Here is a 21,080-nt window from a genome sequence, read left to right as displayed (position 1 = left end):
TATTTCACGCCTTTGGAATATAGTTATAGTGGTGGCAATAACTATGATATAAGCTTAAAATTAACAAAAGAGAGTCTCAGATAGCTATTGAACTATATTCAAGCTGTATTATTTCCAAAAATAAAGAGATAATATATATAAGATATTCATTTATATAATATATTTGATGATTGAACTCGTGTGAATATAAACAGCACTAAAGTTAATTTTATGGAAAGGCCCCTTACACACGTAGGAATGTAAGGTAGCTTACATTAGATATATGAACTAGATACAGTACGTAGTGATTGATAATAATAATGATTGTCCCGTAATTTTTGTAGTTGATAGCTTAATTTAATACTGTAATTTTATCTAAGTCATATAATATGATGTTTATACATAATTAAGCCATAAATTGGTTAATATTCCGTCCTGTGTCATCAATTTGTTGGAGAAGAATTTGCTGATAATGATCGTTCAACGATTAGTATACAGTTATCACCCACATGCGAAGTTATAGAAAGGATAAGAAATTCCATTATAAGAAAAGATCCCTAATTTTGCTTTAGTTGGAATTTGATTTTATAAACAATTTTCTCGCCTTTTATAAATATTTCATCAGTGGATACTTTCAACGTAACAAACGAAGATTTCGAATGGAATTTTGAAAAGAATTATTAGCAAAATATTTTCATTTTGTTCACATTAATTTAATGCGGTATTTGCTCATTATTTCCTAGACCGTACGGCTACTGTGTTCCATCTTCTATAGCTCCAACTGCTGCTAATAATACAACACCAATAATTTTGCCAACTGACTGCAGGTATCATTTATATCTTATTAAAATATCGTATATTTATAAATTATTTTGAGGACAAAAATTACTTCTAGAACTAATCTTTAATTATAAAGTAGATCATACTCTATTCATGTTTAGTTGTATTCGCCACAGAAACGAGTATTCATGGTCAATTACATTATTTAGAACAATTATCTTATTGATGGTACTACGATAGATATTTATGGAATTTAATTAAAAGTAAGGAAAATTTCTGCTATCATATTCGCTACGGCGGGAAAGTAAAAACTACGTAGTTCAGTATTGCGTTTATAAAATATTAGCCATACAATGCAATTATGATTCAATCTAGGTTAAAAGAGATCAACACTACGCATAAGCTAAATACTGTAGTTAAAGGATCTAAACGAGTTGTAAGATCATATGAAACTAAAAGAGTATCATTAATTAGGAAGTACCTGTGTTAGGGGTATTAATCTTTATAGTAGTAACCTAATATGCAAAAATTGAACGAATTTTAAAGCTATTTTAGTCTTTTCTTAACCAAATAAAGAATATGTGATGTTTTAAACGCATCTTATTTTTCCCTTTTTGGATGCCGTTGTGGACATTACAGCCAAACAATAGTTCAAATTAAGGCGATTCTCTTCTTCAATTACTCACTCAATGCCGATTTTCGAAGAGAAAAAATTAAGCAAATATGGGATATAGCCATGACTCACGGATTTATCGGCAACTTAATGTTGGTACCTGAGCAGTGTGAATTACAATTAAAATTGGTAAGTTTGAACTCAAATTTGTTATCAGTATTACGCCAATCATATGGGCAGTTGGCCATTGCTCTATGTAATTATTACAAAGTAGCATTTGTAATTTATTAAGCATTTCAAATTTTATTTATCAACACCAAGCAATTGGATTAGATATTTACTTTATCTGATTATATTCTAAGCATTAAATTATGTACAATTTCAATATGAACGTTTAGTTGTGAAGAATTTCAAAACTGAATTAACCTCCAAAATCTTGATCAGTATTATTTTATAGTTTGTTTTGACCACCTATCGAAATAGACATGTTTAAATTCTAGTAATCTTCTCTCTTTATAGTTTCTTTCTTTTCCGATAATGAATGTTTTTATCGCCTTACATCGTAAATTAAATAATTGTAACAGTTATTTCCAAATTCTATTATTGTCACGATGTTTTTAAAATCTACATCTATTCGACTACTATAAGTTTACATTGATCTAAGATCGTTAGTTCTTGACCTATAAATAAGTCAATGTTTTATACTTGCATCAGCAGGCTGATCTTATTGTAGTTAATAACTATTTTTTCATCCGATTAAAATACAAGTAACTCATTATTATTAAATTATATTGATGATAGTATTCTATCATAGATCAACATTTTATAGGATTAGTCAAGGACATATTCTAATATATTTTACATAGATCTAGTTATATAAATACTGGCATATTTAGAATGTGGGTGTGCGTGGGTAGTAGAATGCAAGTCAAATAGACTAATATTGCTGATAGCACTACATCTAAGTTATATTTACAGCATGCGGATAAGTCTATAAGTAAATGTTCATATGCTATATATATATATATACATATTTCAGTAGAGAATCGCAAGTAAACAACTAAACTTTTCATAATTATATCGACAATTCTCCTTTAACACACTACACTTGCAATGGCAAGTTAATAGACCTATAACTAATAATAACACTAATTTTGATAAATATAATAAAAACTAAATTTATCATATGCATGATTAAAGCAGCATACATAATCGAAAGTTTTGCAAAATGCCCAGTAAAACAACCCATTATATGTAAAAAGAAAAATGATTATGGATATCTGTACATATGTAGATAGATTTTTATATGATAACATAAAATTAAAAATATTTAATAGTGTTTTAACTTGTACATTAACATTGAATACTACGTTTTGAATACTTTCCATTAATAGACGGTTCAATTTAAAAGTACACTACCATCGATGATCAAAAATATTACGCTATCCAACAGCACTAATTACGAAGCCATTTTCCGCAGAGCAATCCGCACCACGTCCGAAATCGGCAATGGACTTTCATTAATTGGTGCCATTATGACTATTATGACTTTGCGCTACTTCAGGTAGATATTCCCAAAGTTTAGGATTGAGATTTCATAATAAAGTTTCAATTAAAAGCTGAAAGTAGTATCTGGCCTCTTTTAGGTTATAATTGATAACTATTTGATCATACCAAAGTATTATCATCCATTGAAGGCATAAAGTAACATTTGGCAATTAATACTATTACTTAACTGGCTTGCCCAAGTCGGCCTTTCTAACATGTTGCCTTTTATCTTAAATGTTAATGCACTCAGTTTTTATTCATTTTTTTAACAAATAAATAGTAACAACATGACAGTAATTATTTCTGACGTTGACGAACGCGTTTTCCTTTCTGATTTTCGTAGTATTTTTGCTTTCGATATTAATTTAGATGATAATATAAACTGCTTCAATTTGTACTTATTTACTTATATTCTATTTTACTTAGAAAACTACGTGCAAAGAGGGTCAATTTGCTTATTTGCATTTTAAGTGTTACTGTTGCTGCTTGTAATGCATTAAATTTTGCTGTGCAACGAGCCGCTAACTATCCTACCCTATGCAAAATTGTTTCGATCTCCATGCATTTTTTTCTACTATCGAAAACGATTTGGACGACTATTTTGGCGCTTCATTTATACTTTAAATTGATTAAAGTCTTTTCAGCTATCAACTATGTTACAACGACTAGGCTGATAAAGTTTACCATATTGTTAGGATTTGGTAAGTTGAGCGATATACGAGCATATCTAAGGATAAGAGAAAAGCATTTTCGTATCAAGATAATTAAATTTAAAGTTTAAGTAGGATTATCATGAGGTGAATTGTTTGAAATTACCAATCAGGAAGTTATTTAAAATACTCATAAGGCTTAATTTAATTCTTGTACAATTAATTTTATTCCTCTACATCGTTTAAAATTCATTTCTATACTAATAATTTATTACAATTTAGGTATTCCAGCCTTGGCGGTAGGAACTGCGGCAGTTTTAGATGGCGATAATATTTATGAGAGGAATGCTAATGGATTGTAAGTATAGATTAAATGATCTTAAACATTTCTAACAGAATGTTTTTCTTTGGATTATGCAAAATGTCCTACATAGAGAATGCCTTATTAACCTTTAAATAAATTCTGATCTGATTATTAAACTATCTCTTACTATATATGCATTATTGCTTGATCACAATCAATCCTTACTACATTATTTTACTGATACTGAACTACGATCGTCGTTTTATTCTAGTTGCTGGATGAATCGATTCCATGCTGACGTACTGTACATATTTCCTATGCTGGGCTTTGTTGGTATTAACTTTGTTATTTTCTTCATCATCTCTTACCAAATCAGAAAATCATCAATAAGTCATCATCGTATCCGGACTAAAATTACTATGTCCCAAGTTCGATCTTTAATGGCATTTGTTACCGCTTTAGGCCTAGCTTGGATATTTGTACTATTGACTTATATTGAAGGGCCGACTGTTTTAAGGCACTGCTTTGAAGCAATGTTTGTTACTTTTACATCATTGCAAGGTTTCTTTCTATATTACCTTTACTGTATATCTAAAAAAGAAATCAGGATTTGCTACTTGGAATTGTTTGATTATAAACCTAATAGTCAGACACCTACAATAACAGGTACTTCGACAAAACGAACTGGTACCTACGTTGTGCGTAATTCTGTATTGACTTCTCGACCAATGTAGACATAGAATAGAGAAAATACTCGTATATACTATATTGTATATATCCCTCGTTAGTTTTCTTCTTCTTAGTTGTATCATTAAAAAGCAACGATGATTATCTAGCTGTTGTTACTTATAACCTAATAAAATCAGGTTAGATATTTCTGTAGTCGTCCGCGTTTCTAATGTTTATTTTTTAATTTATTTATTGCACGTGTGCATTGATTTCATTTTTGGGGGATGATCGAAGTTATACGAGTATATTATAAACTAATGATATAATTGTCGACAGCGAACAATTTTTTTCGTTATTTGTTCGTATTACGTGTCTATATTGTCAAGGTTTATCGAAAATTAATCGAGTTGAAATATGGATAGTGTCGTAATTAGGGGTAGGTGTATATATCATTGCTATCTAGATAAAAAGACGTATAATTAACTTGTTACTTTTCACTCATTTTTATGATAAAATCGTACCAGAAAATAACCCTTTTCCATAATTTGTTTTAAAATGATAATCGCAATCTCCGTATTGTTACTCTCTTAATTAATAAACTCCAATATGGTCAATACGTGAATACTGAAGTATTTTAAACTGCGGCAATTGATCAAATTTTGCATATCACTTTACTGCAGATTAGCCTCTAAACGGCAATCAAGTAGTGCAAAGATAGCTGCAAAACTATGTTCACTGAAAATAATGCTATTGTAAATACCCATCGACAACGCTCCCTGACAGGCAATTTTATTAATTGAAGTTCCAATACTTCTTTCTATCTGCATATAATTTGTAGCTGCTAATATGATCTTTTGCATGATCATTATACTCGTACAAGATATAAATAGCTTTACTTTCTATATTAATGATCTTACTATTACATTTCATAGTTTTTAAATTGCTCGTATGATAGAATAGGTGTCTGGTAAAACATTGTGATTTACTTTATTTTAGCTTTGGCATTAAGTTTTTGACATTAAATGCTTATCAATAAATTTCATTTTTAGGAAATATTAAAATACCAACCCGTTGAAAGCTTGGTGAAATTGATAGTTTAACTTAAACATAGTAAAAAAAGGCGATGGAATCATCGAGTCTTGTATTTTAATAATAGTGCAACTTACTTGTATGTAGTATGCACTAGAATTGTTGTTAAAATTGTTAATAAATGTAGCAGACAGCTTTCTTACTCTTCTTAATGTATAAAATAATCCATACGTTTTCGCACTTCACGTAAGGAGATTTACAGGCAGTGACTTTATACAATGGCATAAGTTACCCTACATAACCGTACGAAATGGTATGTAAGTATTAGTTTACAGATCTTACAACTTTGGAACAGCGCTATCGTATAGAATTATTTACCAAATAGGTATATGCTTTATGCGCATATGCTCATATATTGACACTGTACAGTACATTACTTTCAATATATTACTTGGCTCTTGGAGAAACAAATTCAAATATCGTATTTTAATTATTTTCTTCATTTGGTTGTTCATCGTCCGATTTATTCGTCCAAGAAAAATCTGGCAGCCAATTTGTCACTTTTCTTCTCAATTCTTCTTTTCTTCTATTCTTTTCTTTCTCTTTCCTGTGTAAGGGCACAAACTCTCGCCAATTTTTTAACATGGCTAGTTTCAATCTCCTAAATTGATCAATTAATAGGATAGTAAGCTAACTTACAGGACGTTTATAGAAAAAGTTGTAACACTATATTTAAGAAATTGCTACCGTTGATCATGCTTCTTCGCCCTTCTGTCTTTTTCCCAATAGAACAAGACTTCTTCATGAGTGAATTTCTTCCATTTCTGCATATATAACTGTAATAATCTCTTCTGATTGTGTTCTTGAGCAATAACGTATTGATTTCTCGCCTCTTTAACATACTATTAAAAAAATATATATGTAAAACTAAGATCGATCGAAATAATCTGGGTATGACGAATGTGAGTATATCAAGAATACAGTATGTCAAATAATTTTTTCAAGCATTATACAGATATAAAGCAAGAGACTTACTTGAATCCATAACTTATGATACTTTCGAGTAATAATCATACAGTAAAAATCATCAGCAACTGCCTCCTTTTGTAGTCTTGCTATTTCTGCTACTTTATGCCAAGCTATTAAAGTAAACTTCTTAATTCGCTGCATGTCATGCTGAGCTGCTAAATCGAGGTTTCTTTTCGTCATCTTCACCAATTTTTTCATTGGATCTACACCGTATTTGGTTAATAATAAACGATAACGGAATAATTCTGCTTGATAATTAATTTTAGCCATATGTTCAATTCGTTGCTGTTTCTCAATTTCTCTCTATCGTTATTACATAATATAACATTTGGAAGAAGATTAAGACAAATATACAGTAAATTTATATCTTCATAAAACAGTAAATGTAAAGAAATGATAGAAAAATTATGGTAGCACATCATTTGTTAGCAATACATACTCGTATAGTGTACAATATCCTGCTTACCTGTTTAGTTTGTCTCTTCTCGTCTTTCAATTTCTCAATTCTTGTTTGTTTTGCTGCATATTCTTGCAAGCGTCGTTGCTCTTCTTCTAGTTTAATTTTAGTCTGAAAATAATCAAAATAGTTATACGTTTATATGTAACCATATTCTGATATTGCCACGATGCATGACTATTAAAATTTTAAAATTTTTATAGCCATACCAATCGTTCCTCGTCTTGCATTCTTTTTTTCTCCTCTAGAATTCTTTTACGCTCCTCTCGTTCTCTGGCTCTTTTCTCCATAGCTTTACAATGGAAAAGAGAAGATAAATTTTCAGCCCGTTATACGATCAACTAAAGTAGATGTAGCATACATAAGTTTACCTGACATTCCCGGTGCTTTTATAATACGATGATTTTTTTTAACTATAGCAGTATCCCGCGATATATGCTTATAATTTACTTTTTCACCAACAGTAGGTAAATTAGAGGGTAGATTACTAATTGTGGCCTTGTCATCGTTTAACTCAATATTGGGGTTGCTCTTCACATCTTCTCTTTCCGTTTTATTGACTGTATCATCTTGAATCGAACGACGAGAGTTTGGTAGATAAGTTTCACTGTTCGTATCGTCCAAAACAGCATCGTTAATATCATTTACTTCTTCGTTAAATTCAGAATAGGCTTCTGCATCAATATTCTCAATCTTTATTTCATCATATCTCGGCGATTTCGTTGATTTTGATGATTTTGTTGCTTTGCTAAAGAAAGGTCTTGTACCATCATCATATTCTTCGATATTTGTCTTTTCTTGAGGCCTGCTTTTAGGTTTAGAACTGTATACAGAACTTTTCTGGCCATATGATTTAGAAATTTTACTTTTACTCCAAGCAGATTTTGGGCCTTGGTCCTGACCGACGTTGTGATCTATTTTAACTTGATTTTTTCTGTGCTTGGATTCTGTATGCGCAATATTTGATTTACCCTAAATTTTATCAACAATAAAAACAAATATTATATCCTCTGTAAAAGGTAACGTTCACTCGTGGGTGTGTTTGATCCGGTCTCAATTATAAATTACACATAAGTATAATTTCTAGCCTTACAGATGTTAATTTTCCTTCAATGACACTAGCAATTTCGTATCTCATGTCATCATCAGCAACATTTGCAGAAGGAATACTTTTAGCCTGCTTTCCTGTAGGTTCATCCTTATTCCATAATTTTCCAGTAGCAGCAGCTTCTAAAAACGCCGCCATCTTTTTCTTTTTGACTCTATGTTGCATTTCTTCCATTCGTTGCTGTAATGCTGTCCGACTCCAATGATACCAAGCCATGAAGCATTGCTGTAATACATTAATTCGCCAATGTTCGATTGCAATTTGTTCGTTTCTAATAATTAGCATAAACAAGGATTTAAATTAATGATATGAAAAATCTATCTTAGATATTAAAGATAAGGTATACTATAATTATAAATATTTACACAATAACGAATAATGAAAATCCTCACTAACCGGATGACCTTTCTCATAGATTTTTGAAATGCATACGTCTCTCGTTCAGCGTTAGTATTGCGAACGTAAGATCGCCACGCATTCCAGACTTTCAACTTGAATTTAAAGTCCATTATTGCTCTGATTTTACCAATTTTAAGATGCTTTTCAGCCAAAATTGTATACCAAGCGGAGAAATGCCTACGTAAAAGCTACCAGTAGATAAAAATGAAGGTTAACGCAAAAATAGATAATTACCATTTTCATTGTCAATTTAGTTACCATTAAATTACGCTTAGCATGCATTTCTTTAATTTTAAGCAATCTTCTCCTTTTGTCTAATTCTTGTTGCTCCTTCCTGCGTTGCTCTCTATCGATTTCAAGCCTCATCGTGTTACTACTTTCAATATCTTGTTTAGCCCTACTTTCTGCTTCCATACGCATAAATTCCTCCCTAACAGTATAAGATTGAAAAATCTCGTAGTTTCATAAACCTTACCCAAAGGTAATTTTGCTCTCAGAATAAGCCGTCTGTACAAGGTTTTTACTAATTACTATAGTAATTCTAGGCGGTTATAATAAGTAAATATAAATGTGAATGTAATCTTGGTAATGATTGTAATTTAACATTTGTGCTAGTGTACTATAAAGTGTCATACAGTGCGGTTTTACCTTTCTCGTTGTTCTTGCTCTGCGCGCGCTTGCTCTGCCATTAGTTTCCGTATACGTACCATTTCACGATTAATTTCTTGTTCTTCTCGTCTAGCACGGGCAAGCTTATGCTTTTCTTCGTGATCTACTATTTTTTTAGCTTCCTTTGTAGCTTCCTGACGCTTGGTAATTAACTGCTTTGCTTTAGCTTCTTTCTGTCTACGTGCTTCCCATTTTTGCTTCATCTTCGATATAATATCAATAAATAATTATCAACCGACTTGTTTGAAAGAGCCTTAGCTTCCATTTTAGCATACAGTAATTTATTCATAGCATAGAAGAGACAGTAGTACGTAATTATATCTATTACATTTTCTGACCTGTTGTTGTCGAATCTCCATTCTTGTTTTAGGATTATTTGTTTTTTTATGGGTTTCTAATCCTAAGTCTCGGAAAGCTTTACCTTGCAGAGGTTTCTTCAATAGCTCATCCAATACCTTTTGTACAGCAACTGTCTCGTCAAGATCATCTCCCACTAACGGAAAGCCAACATCATAAGAATCTAGTGTTTATTTAGACGCAAAAATGGATAAAAAAAATGATCGCTTTGATCCATGTGTCTACAGCTATTTTCGAGTTACAGTTAACTCTCTATCATTGATTTAGTATTCAATATACAGTACATAGAAAAAAGGAGATAATTTTACTAATCCATTACCTTGATCGATATGAGAATAATCTTCATCTACAATAGGCATATCACCAGTAAATTTTTCATTCATCCAATTATCTAGAATTTCTTTAGCTAAAGGCAATTGATAATAATTATAATATTATGATAGCGTTTCAATTATTCAACAACGATAGAAGTACAATAGTCAAGATTGAAGGAAATAGTTTGATTTGTTGATGAATAACGTTCATTCGCTGTAGGCTATTGATTGAGTAGCCATTTGATATGTGACAATATTTGATTGGAATTTATGCTATCACGTATTGCTGGATAAGCCTTCGAACAAACCTTCAGCTTGAGCTGAATCGTCGTCTTGTATATAATCATAGGCGGATAAATCAGCATGACCGGTTACATGTGCGAATAGACTAGGATCGATTTGATTATTTACTTCCTGGTGACAAGAGAGGAGCACAGTATAGTTTTAATACCTTATTTTATGACTAATACTGATAGTATTTGTTATGATCAAATTTACTACGGCATAAAGATGATTGTAATTCATTGTCATGAAGAAGGAATAGAGTCCAACTATCTTGCGCTATAGTTCTACCTGATTGTCCATGTGTCTACTCGAATAGCGACTATTTTTTGAACTCTATCTTACCTGAATTAATTCATCCAAATGATCATTTTCCGTATAGCTAGTTTTATATTTACTCCCAGCCTATATCAAATCGAATTAGAACTGTATTAGGATAATTGATCAATTGATTGGCTGCATGTTGTTGATATTGTAGCGTACGCATACGCGTATTCATAACATGATCGATTGTTGATATATCAAGGTCGAACCTTTGCAGGTTGATTGATTCTCCTCCATCGGAAAAGACTGGAATTACCACTTTCAGCCATCCTTCTTAGCTATTGATTTCTATCACGGAGCTTCTGTTATTACCTTACCAATGGTCATTAATAATAATATGTGTACATCTGGATATTGACTGTCGATTGCAAAGTTGCAGATTGCGCCATCTTCGGTAGGCCGTTTGAAACCGATTTGGATGGGTATGTTGCTACAGTAACTGCAGTCCAGTACGGTACAGTGTACAGTGTACAGTGAGCGCTGTTTAGGACTGTGGGTCATGGTACTATGTACTGTAAGTAGAACAGGACTGCATGAACTGTCGATAGTCCAGTACAGTACAGTGTACAGTGTACAGTGAATGTTGTTCAGGACTGTGCGTCATGGTAATACAGTACTGTACTGTATGTGCTGTACTGTAAATAGAACAGGACTGCATGACTGTCGACAGTCCAGTACAGTGTACAGTGTACAGTGAGTGCTGTTCAGGACTGTGCGCCATCGTACTATATACTGTAAATAGAACAAGACTGCACGAGTGTCGAGTGTCGACAGTCCAATACAGTGTACAGTGTACAGTACAGTGAGCGCTATTCAGGACTGTGCCTCATGGTACTACAGTATGTACTGTAAATAGAACAGGACTGCATGGCTGTCGACAGTCCTGTACAGTGTACAGTGTACAGTCTGTGGAGAATATACGGTAGGTACAGCACTATACAGTACTGTACTATAGTGGATAGTATAGTATTTTGACTCCACTGTACTGTATTGTACGGTACAGTGTTGTGTGTTACTGTATCTCGTGCTAATACTGACCACTGTATTGAAAGTTCGTACTACTCTCACTTAGCATTGAGACAAGAAATTGAAGACGTAGTTGAAGTTATTGTAAAACTAATTGCTAACTCTGCTCTCCTTTTAATGTATTGAAAAGTGGCGGCTTATATGCGTACGCCGTTGACACTTACAACGCATTATAATCACAAGTTTGTAGAACAGTCAATTCGCTATACTGTACTGTCCAATGAGCTTACGGGACTGCACAGTACTACTGTACAGTGTACAGTGTTGTACTGTACTGTACGCCAATCGGTACTAGTGTACCACGTGGGTGCTAGCAGCTAGCCTACAAGTTACCGACAGATAGACAGGACAGTACAAGGTACAGGACTGGAGGGGAAAATAATAGGAATTCTATGGGATGCTGTCTGCATGGCTACAGCTTGTACGAGGTACACCGCCAAGTAGCCGCGCCATGCTGGTCTATTCCACTATTTGCGCCCACTGTGAAACACCGCTTACCCTTAGACTGCCTTGGATCGTGGCTGGAGAAGGTGAAAATGGCTGGCGTCCTCTTCGAAGATATATTCGATGTCAAAGATATCGATCCTGATGGCAAGAAATTTCATCGCGGTATGCTACATTATTAATTGATCTATCTGTTATGACCTTATTTCATCTCAAATGAATAAGCGTATTTTTACAGTGTAGTTTCATGAGTAATAAGAGACAGACATCAGTCATTCAACATGACTGTACTTGACTAGAGACAATAGCATCGCTAGGTGATGGAGAATGAAAGATAGTCGTCCATGTTGTGGATGAGTAGGATTAGACATGATTTCGATCTACTTCTTGTTTTCTATGACTTAGTACAAGTGATAAAATACCATCGTAGTATGGAGATGGAACCTTTGACATGGATAACTCGAAGAAAACTTTCTACTCGAGTTATCTATCCTTCAATTACAGCAGTAGTGGTATGGTCAATTTCGCTAATTTACAAACTACAATCATTTGTACTTCAACGTATAGCTCGCTTTTACAACTCATTGAGCTTGATATCGATAAGAATGATCCAATCTTTCATTGTTTTCTTGTTCTCATATGGCTTGCTTCTGACTGTTGGTGATGCTATTCCATTTCAGTGTCAAGATTAATTTGCGATAGTGAAAGCTTTAAAATGGAGCTCATCTTGGATATTAACTCCCAATTATATCCTGTTGAAGACGGTGATAAGTTTAGACTAATGTTAGCATCAACACTACGAGAGGATGGCATTGCTGATGATGGCGAATATAACCCCCTTGGTGTTAACGGCTCGAATAAAGCCGATAATTTTGAATACGTAATGTACGGTAAAATCTATCGATTAGAAGGTGATGAAGACTCAGCCAAAATGTAAGTCGATCAAGTTATATTATCCATCTTGGACGAGAAATAATATTCTTTCATGCATACTGGATACAATCTATCCTTCAACGTATTGATATTGTTATTTATCTCATTGACAGAGCTGTCTATATATCTTATGGAGGTTTACTGATGAGATTGCAAGGAGACCCTAACAACTTACAAGGATTCTCTGTAGATAATCATGTTTATTTACTTATCAAGAAATTATCTTATTAAGCAAAATATGACGATCATAAAATACACCTGATATTATATTGAAAACTTTTATAGTCATGGTTTCTTCATTAAATTACTATTAAACTCTTACTGTAATATACCTATATCTTTATGTCCAAGTTATGTAATATTTATGTACCTTAACCATCGCGCTGTAACTAGAAGCATTCCCTGTTATACTAGCAATGTACCTATTCTAGTTGATTGGTTATGACCATTATTATTTCTTTTAGAAGAAATTGCTATGCTAACTTTAGCCTTTCTGTCATTACTCTTTCATTTTGTATAATACGTTACTAGTTTTATTTCAATCTGCAAGTAATCAGAACTTATAGAAATTGAATGATCCTATCGATTGCAGTCTATATACAGTTTTATTCTTCATAAAGATCTTTCTAGCTGTCGTCGTACTAATCATAAATATACACCAACATCTTTTATAATTAATATCATTGTTGTAAAACTATTAATCCAATTTTAAAATTTAATAAAACTAAAAAGGTTATTCATTGTCAGAAGTGATAATTTCATATTTGGCATTGAATAGTTCACCAGTATAATCTCCAGCTCACGACCGTTTTCATGATCAATTCACGCCATTTCTCAATTGTAAGGGACGTAGGTAAATAAATTATAATAATCAGGCATTGCAAGTTAACGTTTACAATTTATCAATTTTCAAATTTGTAGGATCTAATACTAGTATTTAATACGATGTATTCAAACCATAACTCAAGCACATTTGAAAAGAAAATTATAAATGTTTACTAGACCATTTTAAATAAATTTTAGAAATTAAAAACATATATCCAATAGAAATTTGATAAGAGCATTATAAATCGCCAGGATTTAATCCAAATTCCATTAGAGCTTGCCTATTTTCTAGTTCCAACAACGATGCTTGCTTTTCCCATCTTGCTCGAGAGGTATCAACCTCTTCAGATAAATCGTCAAGAGCTTCCTATAATGGATATGAATTTAAATGATATTATATTACTTTAGACAGTAATAAAGTGAACCATAGTACACCTTATTCTGTAAAGATTATTGTCTTATCCTCACAGGAAGAAATGATATCACCTACATTAACTATAGCTTCATATGTAGCTTCCATATCATCGATCCTAAGCTGTAATTCTTGAATGGTGAAATTTTTTTGACGTATAATTTCATCTTTGTCACTTTTAGTTGATTTTAACTCTTCTTCTAACTTATCTATGATAATAGCGATTTTGATGTAAGTAAATGATAAATTTATACCTATATCATTTAGGAAATGGTATCTACTCAATTTCCTATCTTAACCAGCCTTGTATCAAAGCAGCTAGTGAGAATAAATTTAAGAGCCGCTATCATTATAAGAATTTATTGAACACAAAGTTTTACTGAATTTCAAATTATCATCATGATATAACAGTAAATACAACAACAGATATTAATATAAAAATACTGTGGCAGCTTGGAAAATAATATGCATTCTGCTCATTAACTACTACCGAAAATATCGGCTACATTGCCATAACTCAGTGAGGCTATACTTACAAATCTTTTCGTTAAGGTTAGCTACAGTAGATTCTAAAGAATGAATCTTAAGGGCCATTTCCATTTGCATAGTTTTGTATTGCCTAGCCAAGTCTAAATTCAAATTTAAAAGTTACAGGTATGCTTTTAGCTAGACACAAAATAAGATAACTAGCTAGCACCTTAGTAGGAGGATAAACTAGACTCTCTGTTGAATTGGCATTAGCTTATATTAGATTGATCATATTACCTGATGTTAAGTCTAATTTTGTTTTCTTTTCTTCTTCTATGTCATCTTCAGCTGATCGCATTTTAACCTTCCAAATATCGGATGCTTCTTTGGCACGACGAGTTATCTCATGATGGCTAACTAGATATTTGCAATATGAATACATTTAAATAAATAGCCAATAATATTGACTAAAAAGGTAGGCCTAATTTGTATTGAAGGGATTGAGTTGCAATGTATACTAGAATTCTTTGTTGATAAAACAGAAGTTTATTATTACACTGCTTCTATATTAATTAAGAATGAATGGTATCAAAGACTGCATTGAATTGTAAAAAGGTTCTTATCGCAACATTTCATCTTGTATGAAAATTACCCAAACGAATCTTTAGCATCTCAATTTCTTTTAATGTTTTCTTATATTTTTCTTCAATGTTCAACCCATCGTCTAGAGTAAATTTAATAACATACTGTATTAGCCATAAACTACAGTAGTATGATAATAGCTAATTGCGATGTTACAGTCTCACTTAGTGAAATTATTAACTCGCTAAAAATTACCAATAAATGCAACATTAATTAAATCGACAATGACATTTTTAAATTAAAATTGTAAACTCAGAAGACTTGTATTCTACCAATTTGTAAATGTGAGATACAACGCATTAACATGTGCTCGAATCTATCATGTTGACGTTAAACAGGTCTTTTGCCTATTCGCTATAAGACGTTCTTGTAGAATAGAAATTAATGATTTCTTAGTTTTAAAAAAGACTAAGAATTACATTTATACAGTGAACTCTTTTTTCCTCCTGATAAAGATTTGATAGTTAATAGCCTAATGTATAAGAGTTGTTATTCCATGCTGCAAGTTTAAGAAATCAATAATAAGAGAACATGTTTTAATTGTCGTGCCATATTGTTATAAAAGCATTAATGTACGACATAATCGGCATATATATGCGAGTACGTCGTAAGTTATTTTTGACAAACAACTTGGTTTTCTTATTAAAGGCGTAACAATTAATGGCCGGACATTTAAAATTGTTAATTTATGCTGTATAATAATTAAAATGATTTCAATTATTGCAATATACTGTTGTAAAATACATTCAAATGCGATACAGCCTACACCTAGGTACGAATATATCGTAAATTGTGAGGCATTTTTATGCATTCAATTTCAACTTGCTATTTGAATTCATCAATGATACCATTGAACAATTTACAACATGCTATTGTATGTAAGTAAATTTCTAGTCATCATCTTACCTTTCTTTTTCTTTCTCCCTTTTCGTAGTTTTTGTTTTGGTGGCATTTTCAAACTGGATGTATTTGCAATTGGTGAACTATTTCTATTATTGACTCTATGAAAATACTTTCTTTAATTTATAATTTGTTTCTAAATTAATTACAGTTAATATTTATCCTAAAAGTTGTTATAGTAATATTATAGCGAAAGCAACAATATCGTACTACTATAAGCTATGCAATGTAGGGGAAATAACGATCCTACGACTAGTATTATTATAATCTCGAGCGTTTTTATATCATGCTTACGTTTTTATGGAAGTCAAATTATAAGTATAGCAGGTCCAGAGCCTTTTTACTCTACATCTGATGGGTGGACAGCGCCAGAATGTGCTAGTTATAAATTATAACGGTAGTTACCATGGCAACTGATATCCTGTATTCACATGAAAGGCTTAACGCCATCACTGTCTACAGTTTTTGGTATCTTTAGACTATAATTACATTATTTGCATTAGCCAAGACATAAGCATACAAATGTTGTCTTATAATTTTATGCCATACTGTGAATGATGATGAGCTTGAATGCACTGGACGGTTATGATCTATTGGTCAAGTATAAAAACTGCAATTTTGACAATGATAGTAATAATGATGATGATGGATCTTCTTCCGTAGCAATTATTATAGAACTACCGCTGTATAGTATGATAACTTTTATTTCAATGACTTAGTTTAAGAGATTTTGTACCTTTAGAAATTGATGTTGTAGCTGTGTCAATAAAGTTAGTGCCTAAATGTACTAAATTCGTAGTCGAATCGGTTTCATTGAATCACCATCAACATTGCAAATGCTATTACGCCATTTTAATATTTTTAAGTTATTGAGTGATGCAGTATGCCCCCGTTGGTTGCAGCTTATATTGTGCTTGGATTTAAATTATAATAGTAGTACAAATCATTTTGCGATTTTCAATTAATTGACTATAAGTAGCTAAGTTATTCTTACAATGACCATCTAGACATTTAAATGACATTCGGATTCTCTTGAAGATAATTAATTTGCACTGAAAATACGCGTATCCTAATTAATCTACTGTAGTCGGAATCAAGTCTATTCTACCGAATCATCATTAACGCTACTAATACTTTTTTTAATACTATGCATTACTGGATAATGCAGTGCTACTTGCCTTGATTGCGATTTATTTTGTACAAGGGTATATATTATAGCAATGCTTATCATTTTCCAATTTTCAAGCACTTGACTAGGAGTGGCTAGGTGCTATTCTGATACTGAATATCCTGTTATTTAAATTAAGGTAAAATTTGAATAAAAACACTATTTAATGACGGATACATCATATCGAAACAGCTTTTATTAAGAGCTTACAAATATTTTACCCCTATGATGCTCAATTATCACTATCCAGTATTTTTGAAATTTTTAATGCAATAGATGCAATTGTACGCGTATTTTTAGTTGCTTCTAAATCCATGACGCAGGAATTGCATAATCCCCAAGAATATCATGTGTTCAATATCATTTATTCATGAATTCAATTTATCCAGGTAAAATATTAATTGCGTGCATTGCCATTGGATCTGGAATCAGATAGTATGGAGAGCTTAATGTATGCTAATTTCGTATTCAATGTAGCCAGAAATGGATTTCTTACGATTTAAAATCCTTTTATAGCCATCATTTCCATCGTAACTACAACGTTGAAATGCCTCCTGCGCGGGCAATAACCTTGTAGGCAGGCTTATAAGAAGGTACTGCCGATATTCAATTGGCATTGAGCATCGATTCGTTGTAAAAGGATAGTGAACATACTCAATAACTTAGTGTATATCAGCAGTTTGTATTCCATTGCTGGGAATGAGATAGAAATACACAACCATTATAAATTGAGTGGGTTAAATAATGAGATAGAGACCGTTGGAGAGCAGACAGCCATTTTGATGCGATCGCTCTCATACAAAATAGACAATGGTACTGTAACGCCCTATAGGACTCTATAGTCATTGAGTAATAAATCGCTGTATGCTTATTCTGATACAAAGAGACTGACCACACTGAAACATATGAAGTGATGCTAGTGATTACTATCATGAACCAGAACGTTGAAGACCTAGGATTGCCTTAGCATGAAATAGAATAAATTATTGATCGTATAGCCTGCATCACTTCCAACCGCAAAATCCACATCTGGCCAACTTATCTTACTCGCTGATTAGTGGAGCAGTCTTTACAAATCAATTTATAGCCGCTTTAATTTAATTTAATACAGGATAAGTCTCTTTCCGATCGAATCCATTGATGGAGCCGTTGAAAGCAAGATTATTTTACTATCCAACGCTAATCTGGAATGTTGCGCGTAAAAGTGATGCAAGACGTTGGTATGATCGGGTAGATGAAAATATCTTAATTGGTGCACTTCCTTTCCGCAGTCATGCTAATGAGGTTTGCAACTTTAATCGGTATAACTAAAACTTTATTTATCATGAAGAATGATTGGAAATGATAGTAGTAGCTTAGAATAAAAGTTTTACTGTTGGATTCACTAGTGATGTTATAGATGATGATGGACGATTATTCCTAAGTTGATATTCGAAGTTGTATAAATAGCTATGGGCCTACATGCATTACTTTCACCTTTAACGTGTCCAATTCTACTCGTGTAAATCGTATCCTAAGGCAAAGAGTAAGTGTACTTGCTGTTTCATTGATAAATTGATCGTAATTACAGTTGGTAAAGCAAGAAAATGTACGAGGTGTGGTTACCATGAATGAGAATTACGAAACCCGCTTCGTATCTCCTAATCAACAGGTAAAATTCGGACCTGATATGTTGTCTCTCTGTTGAGTAAATCTCCGCGCTTTCGATGTTTTTATTTCAAAACTTGTGTTAGCTCGCTGTATATCTACGGCAGTAATAGCCGTTTAAGAGACATCAGAAATCATGTCATAAGATTGGACGGTTAAAAAGTTGGCTTCTGTTAAAATTTCGCATTGTACCTACATAATTTTCATACTGAATGCAATAGGTAGAATGATAAGTGTTCAATCGATACAACATCTACCGAAAGAGAATAAACATGAAGCATAGCATTCAAATATTGGAAATGAAGTTATTTAATCATGATTTGATCTGTCCTTTCACTATATAAGCCTGACTTGCCCTAAATACTGTATAGATACAAGTAGTACAAAAACTGTTGAATTGATGACAGCCTTATTTTTCTGATAATTCAATCAAGCTGAAATTAATTATCAACTGGGATAGCCTTTTGTAAACTCAGTTACTTAGTATATTCAATTTTGATCATAATTTTAAATTACATTGATTATCTTAACTTAAGCTTCACGATGCATGGAACTACTGCCATTCACAACATTAGTATATTAGTTTCTTATACTCGTAAGTACAGTACTGACAGTTGAGCAACTTGATGATTGAATGAACTGCGTTCAATAAATCAACTAGATACACTCACACCTACCCTAAAAAGATATAATTATCTTTATTTATGCTTCGGTATCATATCTAACCACTATCAACCACGATATTATTATATTAGCTCTTATAAAAACCAACAGCTGAGCAACTAAGATGATTTATTGAATTATATTTAATCAATCAGCTAGATACGTTTATATCTAGCCTAGAAAGATACACTGCAGTTATCTTCATTTATGCTTGAATTTGACGTCTTACCGCTATTGGCCATGGCATTAGTATATTAGTCCTTATAGATACTGACAGTTGAGCAACTTGGTGATTTGTTGAATTGTATTTAATGGATAAGTCAGCTGTACGCGTATACAATACATAGTCTAGAAATTTGTTTGTCATATCGCAGGAATATAGGCGTAAGTATCACGCATTAACCTTACACTGTTTATTTTTATTTTATTATTACAGGAATGGGGTGCGCTTGGTGTAAAGCAGCTCCGACTAAGTACCGTCGACTTTTACCAATCACCTAGTGTAGAGCGAGTAGAGGAGGCAATAAATTTCATTGATGATGTGAACAAAAATGGCTGTTCAGTGTATGTCCATTGCAAAGCTGGACGTGGCAGAAGTGCTACAGTTGTCTTGTGCTACATTATGAAGGTAGGTTATTTCTTACTATTATACTGAACTTAACACAATATTGATTGTTATTTGCATCATTAATTAATATTCTTCACCAATTCCAGCACTATCGCTACGATCCATTCCATGCTCTGCAATTTTTGAAGACTAAGCGATCACATATCAAGTTATGCGAAGCTCAGCAACTAACAGTTAATCATTATTACAAGAAATTATCTGAAAATTTAGAGAAACAATGTAATCCTCAAAACGCGGAGGAATAAAATTCCGACTACAATTATTGATTTTATAAATGTTTATAGTTCGGAAAGGTATGCTATATTAGCTGTACAGAGCAAAATAATAGTCATTCAGACATATAGTATTATTGTTGACTGCTGTAGGTCACTTTACGTGTTGTCAAGAAGACTATTTTTACACAGTGTATGGGCAACTAAACGATATATCTTCTGCAAATAGTCCGTTGACAGTTGTTATTGTAATTTTTCCTTGGAAGAGTTAATTTTTAAGTCAGATAGTTTCAAATGTAAATTATAAAGTCAAACTATTTCAGTACTCGTAGTATTTAATTATGCTATTAAAATAATCGAATTACCAATCATAACCCATGAGACAAATATAATTATTACATCACTGCTTTATGTACTGTCGGGGACATTTGCTATTTGTATACTTTACAATTTTCTTAATATAATCTTTAAATGAACACATTTATGATCATTCCGTGACAGCGCCAGGAGTTGGAGATCAATTGGAGAATATCAAACTTTTTCATAACTTGTACTATTTATTAATCTGCTAGAAATGAAATTATGGATAAATGCTGAAATA

At 32.4% G+C, this 21,080-nt stretch overlaps 5 protein-coding genes across 5 annotated transcripts in view; 3 read left to right on the top strand and 2 right to left on the bottom strand.

The window, feature by feature from the left end:
* Window positions 1-5,618, top strand: part of TRIADDRAFT_56009 (uncharacterized protein) — a gene marked incomplete at both ends in the record, with an annotated part of 8,384 nt that extends 2,766 nt beyond the window's left edge. Inside the window, 8 exons of the mRNA XM_002112170.1 lie at window positions 723-806; window positions 1,336-1,561; window positions 2,767-2,936; window positions 3,590-3,621; window positions 3,853-3,928; window positions 4,251-4,540; window positions 4,663-4,740; window positions 5,593-5,618. Of these exons, the coding sequence (XP_002112206.1) occupies window positions 723-806; window positions 1,336-1,561; window positions 2,767-2,936; window positions 3,590-3,621; window positions 3,853-3,928; window positions 4,251-4,540; window positions 4,663-4,740; window positions 5,593-5,618 (982 nt within the window). The remainder of the gene's footprint in view (window positions 1-722; window positions 807-1,335; window positions 1,562-2,766; window positions 2,937-3,589; window positions 3,622-3,852; window positions 3,929-4,250; window positions 4,541-4,662; window positions 4,741-5,592) is intronic.
* A 440-nt stretch (window positions 5,619-6,058) lies between these two features.
* On the bottom strand, window positions 6,059-10,780 carry TRIADDRAFT_56008 (uncharacterized protein; the record flags this gene model as incomplete). Its single annotated transcript, XM_002111667.1, has 15 exons — window positions 6,059-6,233; window positions 6,320-6,474; window positions 6,608-6,904; window positions 7,068-7,169; window positions 7,268-7,350; window positions 7,430-8,030; window positions 8,152-8,437; window positions 8,563-8,753; window positions 8,800-8,995; window positions 9,214-9,437; window positions 9,573-9,754; window positions 9,911-9,997; window positions 10,214-10,319; window positions 10,533-10,592; window positions 10,721-10,780. The coding sequence occupies 15 exons, from the start codon at window positions 10,778-10,780 to the stop codon at window positions 6,059-6,061; spliced, it is 2,805 nt and encodes a 934-aa protein (XP_002111703.1).
* Window positions 10,781-12,073: 1,293 nt separating this feature from the next.
* Window positions 12,074-13,145, top strand: TRIADDRAFT_56007 (uncharacterized protein; the record flags this gene model as incomplete). The annotated part of the gene is made up of 3 exons (XM_002112169.1): window positions 12,074-12,146; window positions 12,662-12,914; window positions 13,028-13,145. 3 exons carry the CDS (start codon window positions 12,074-12,076, stop codon window positions 13,143-13,145), a joined length of 444 nt encoding a protein of 147 aa, XP_002112205.1.
* Window positions 13,146-13,977: 832 nt separating this feature from the next.
* On the bottom strand, window positions 13,978-16,213 carry TRIADDRAFT_56006 (uncharacterized protein; the record flags this gene model as incomplete). The annotated part of the gene is made up of 5 exons (XM_002111666.1): window positions 13,978-14,106; window positions 14,230-14,360; window positions 14,688-14,780; window positions 14,917-15,036; window positions 16,168-16,213. The coding sequence occupies 5 exons, from the start codon at window positions 16,211-16,213 to the stop codon at window positions 13,978-13,980; spliced, it is 519 nt and encodes a 172-aa protein (XP_002111702.1).
* Window positions 16,214-18,469: 2,256 nt separating this feature from the next.
* Window positions 18,470-20,512, top strand: TRIADDRAFT_56005 (uncharacterized protein; the record flags this gene model as incomplete). Its single annotated transcript, XM_002112168.1, has 4 exons — window positions 18,470-18,613; window positions 18,900-18,980; window positions 20,076-20,267; window positions 20,354-20,512. 4 exons carry the CDS (start codon window positions 18,470-18,472, stop codon window positions 20,510-20,512), a joined length of 576 nt encoding a protein of 191 aa, XP_002112204.1.
* Window positions 20,513-21,080: the final 568 nt, after the last annotated feature.

Source organism: Trichoplax adhaerens, genomic scaffold, assembly GCF_000150275.1.
Source record: "Trichoplax adhaerens TRIADscaffold_4 genomic scaffold, whole genome shotgun sequence".
NCBI lineage: Eukaryota > Metazoa > Placozoa > Uniplacotomia > Trichoplacea > Trichoplacidae > Trichoplax > Trichoplax adhaerens.
Note: the sequence above shows the minus strand (reverse complement) of the source record. Positions and strands in the feature narration are given on the sequence as shown.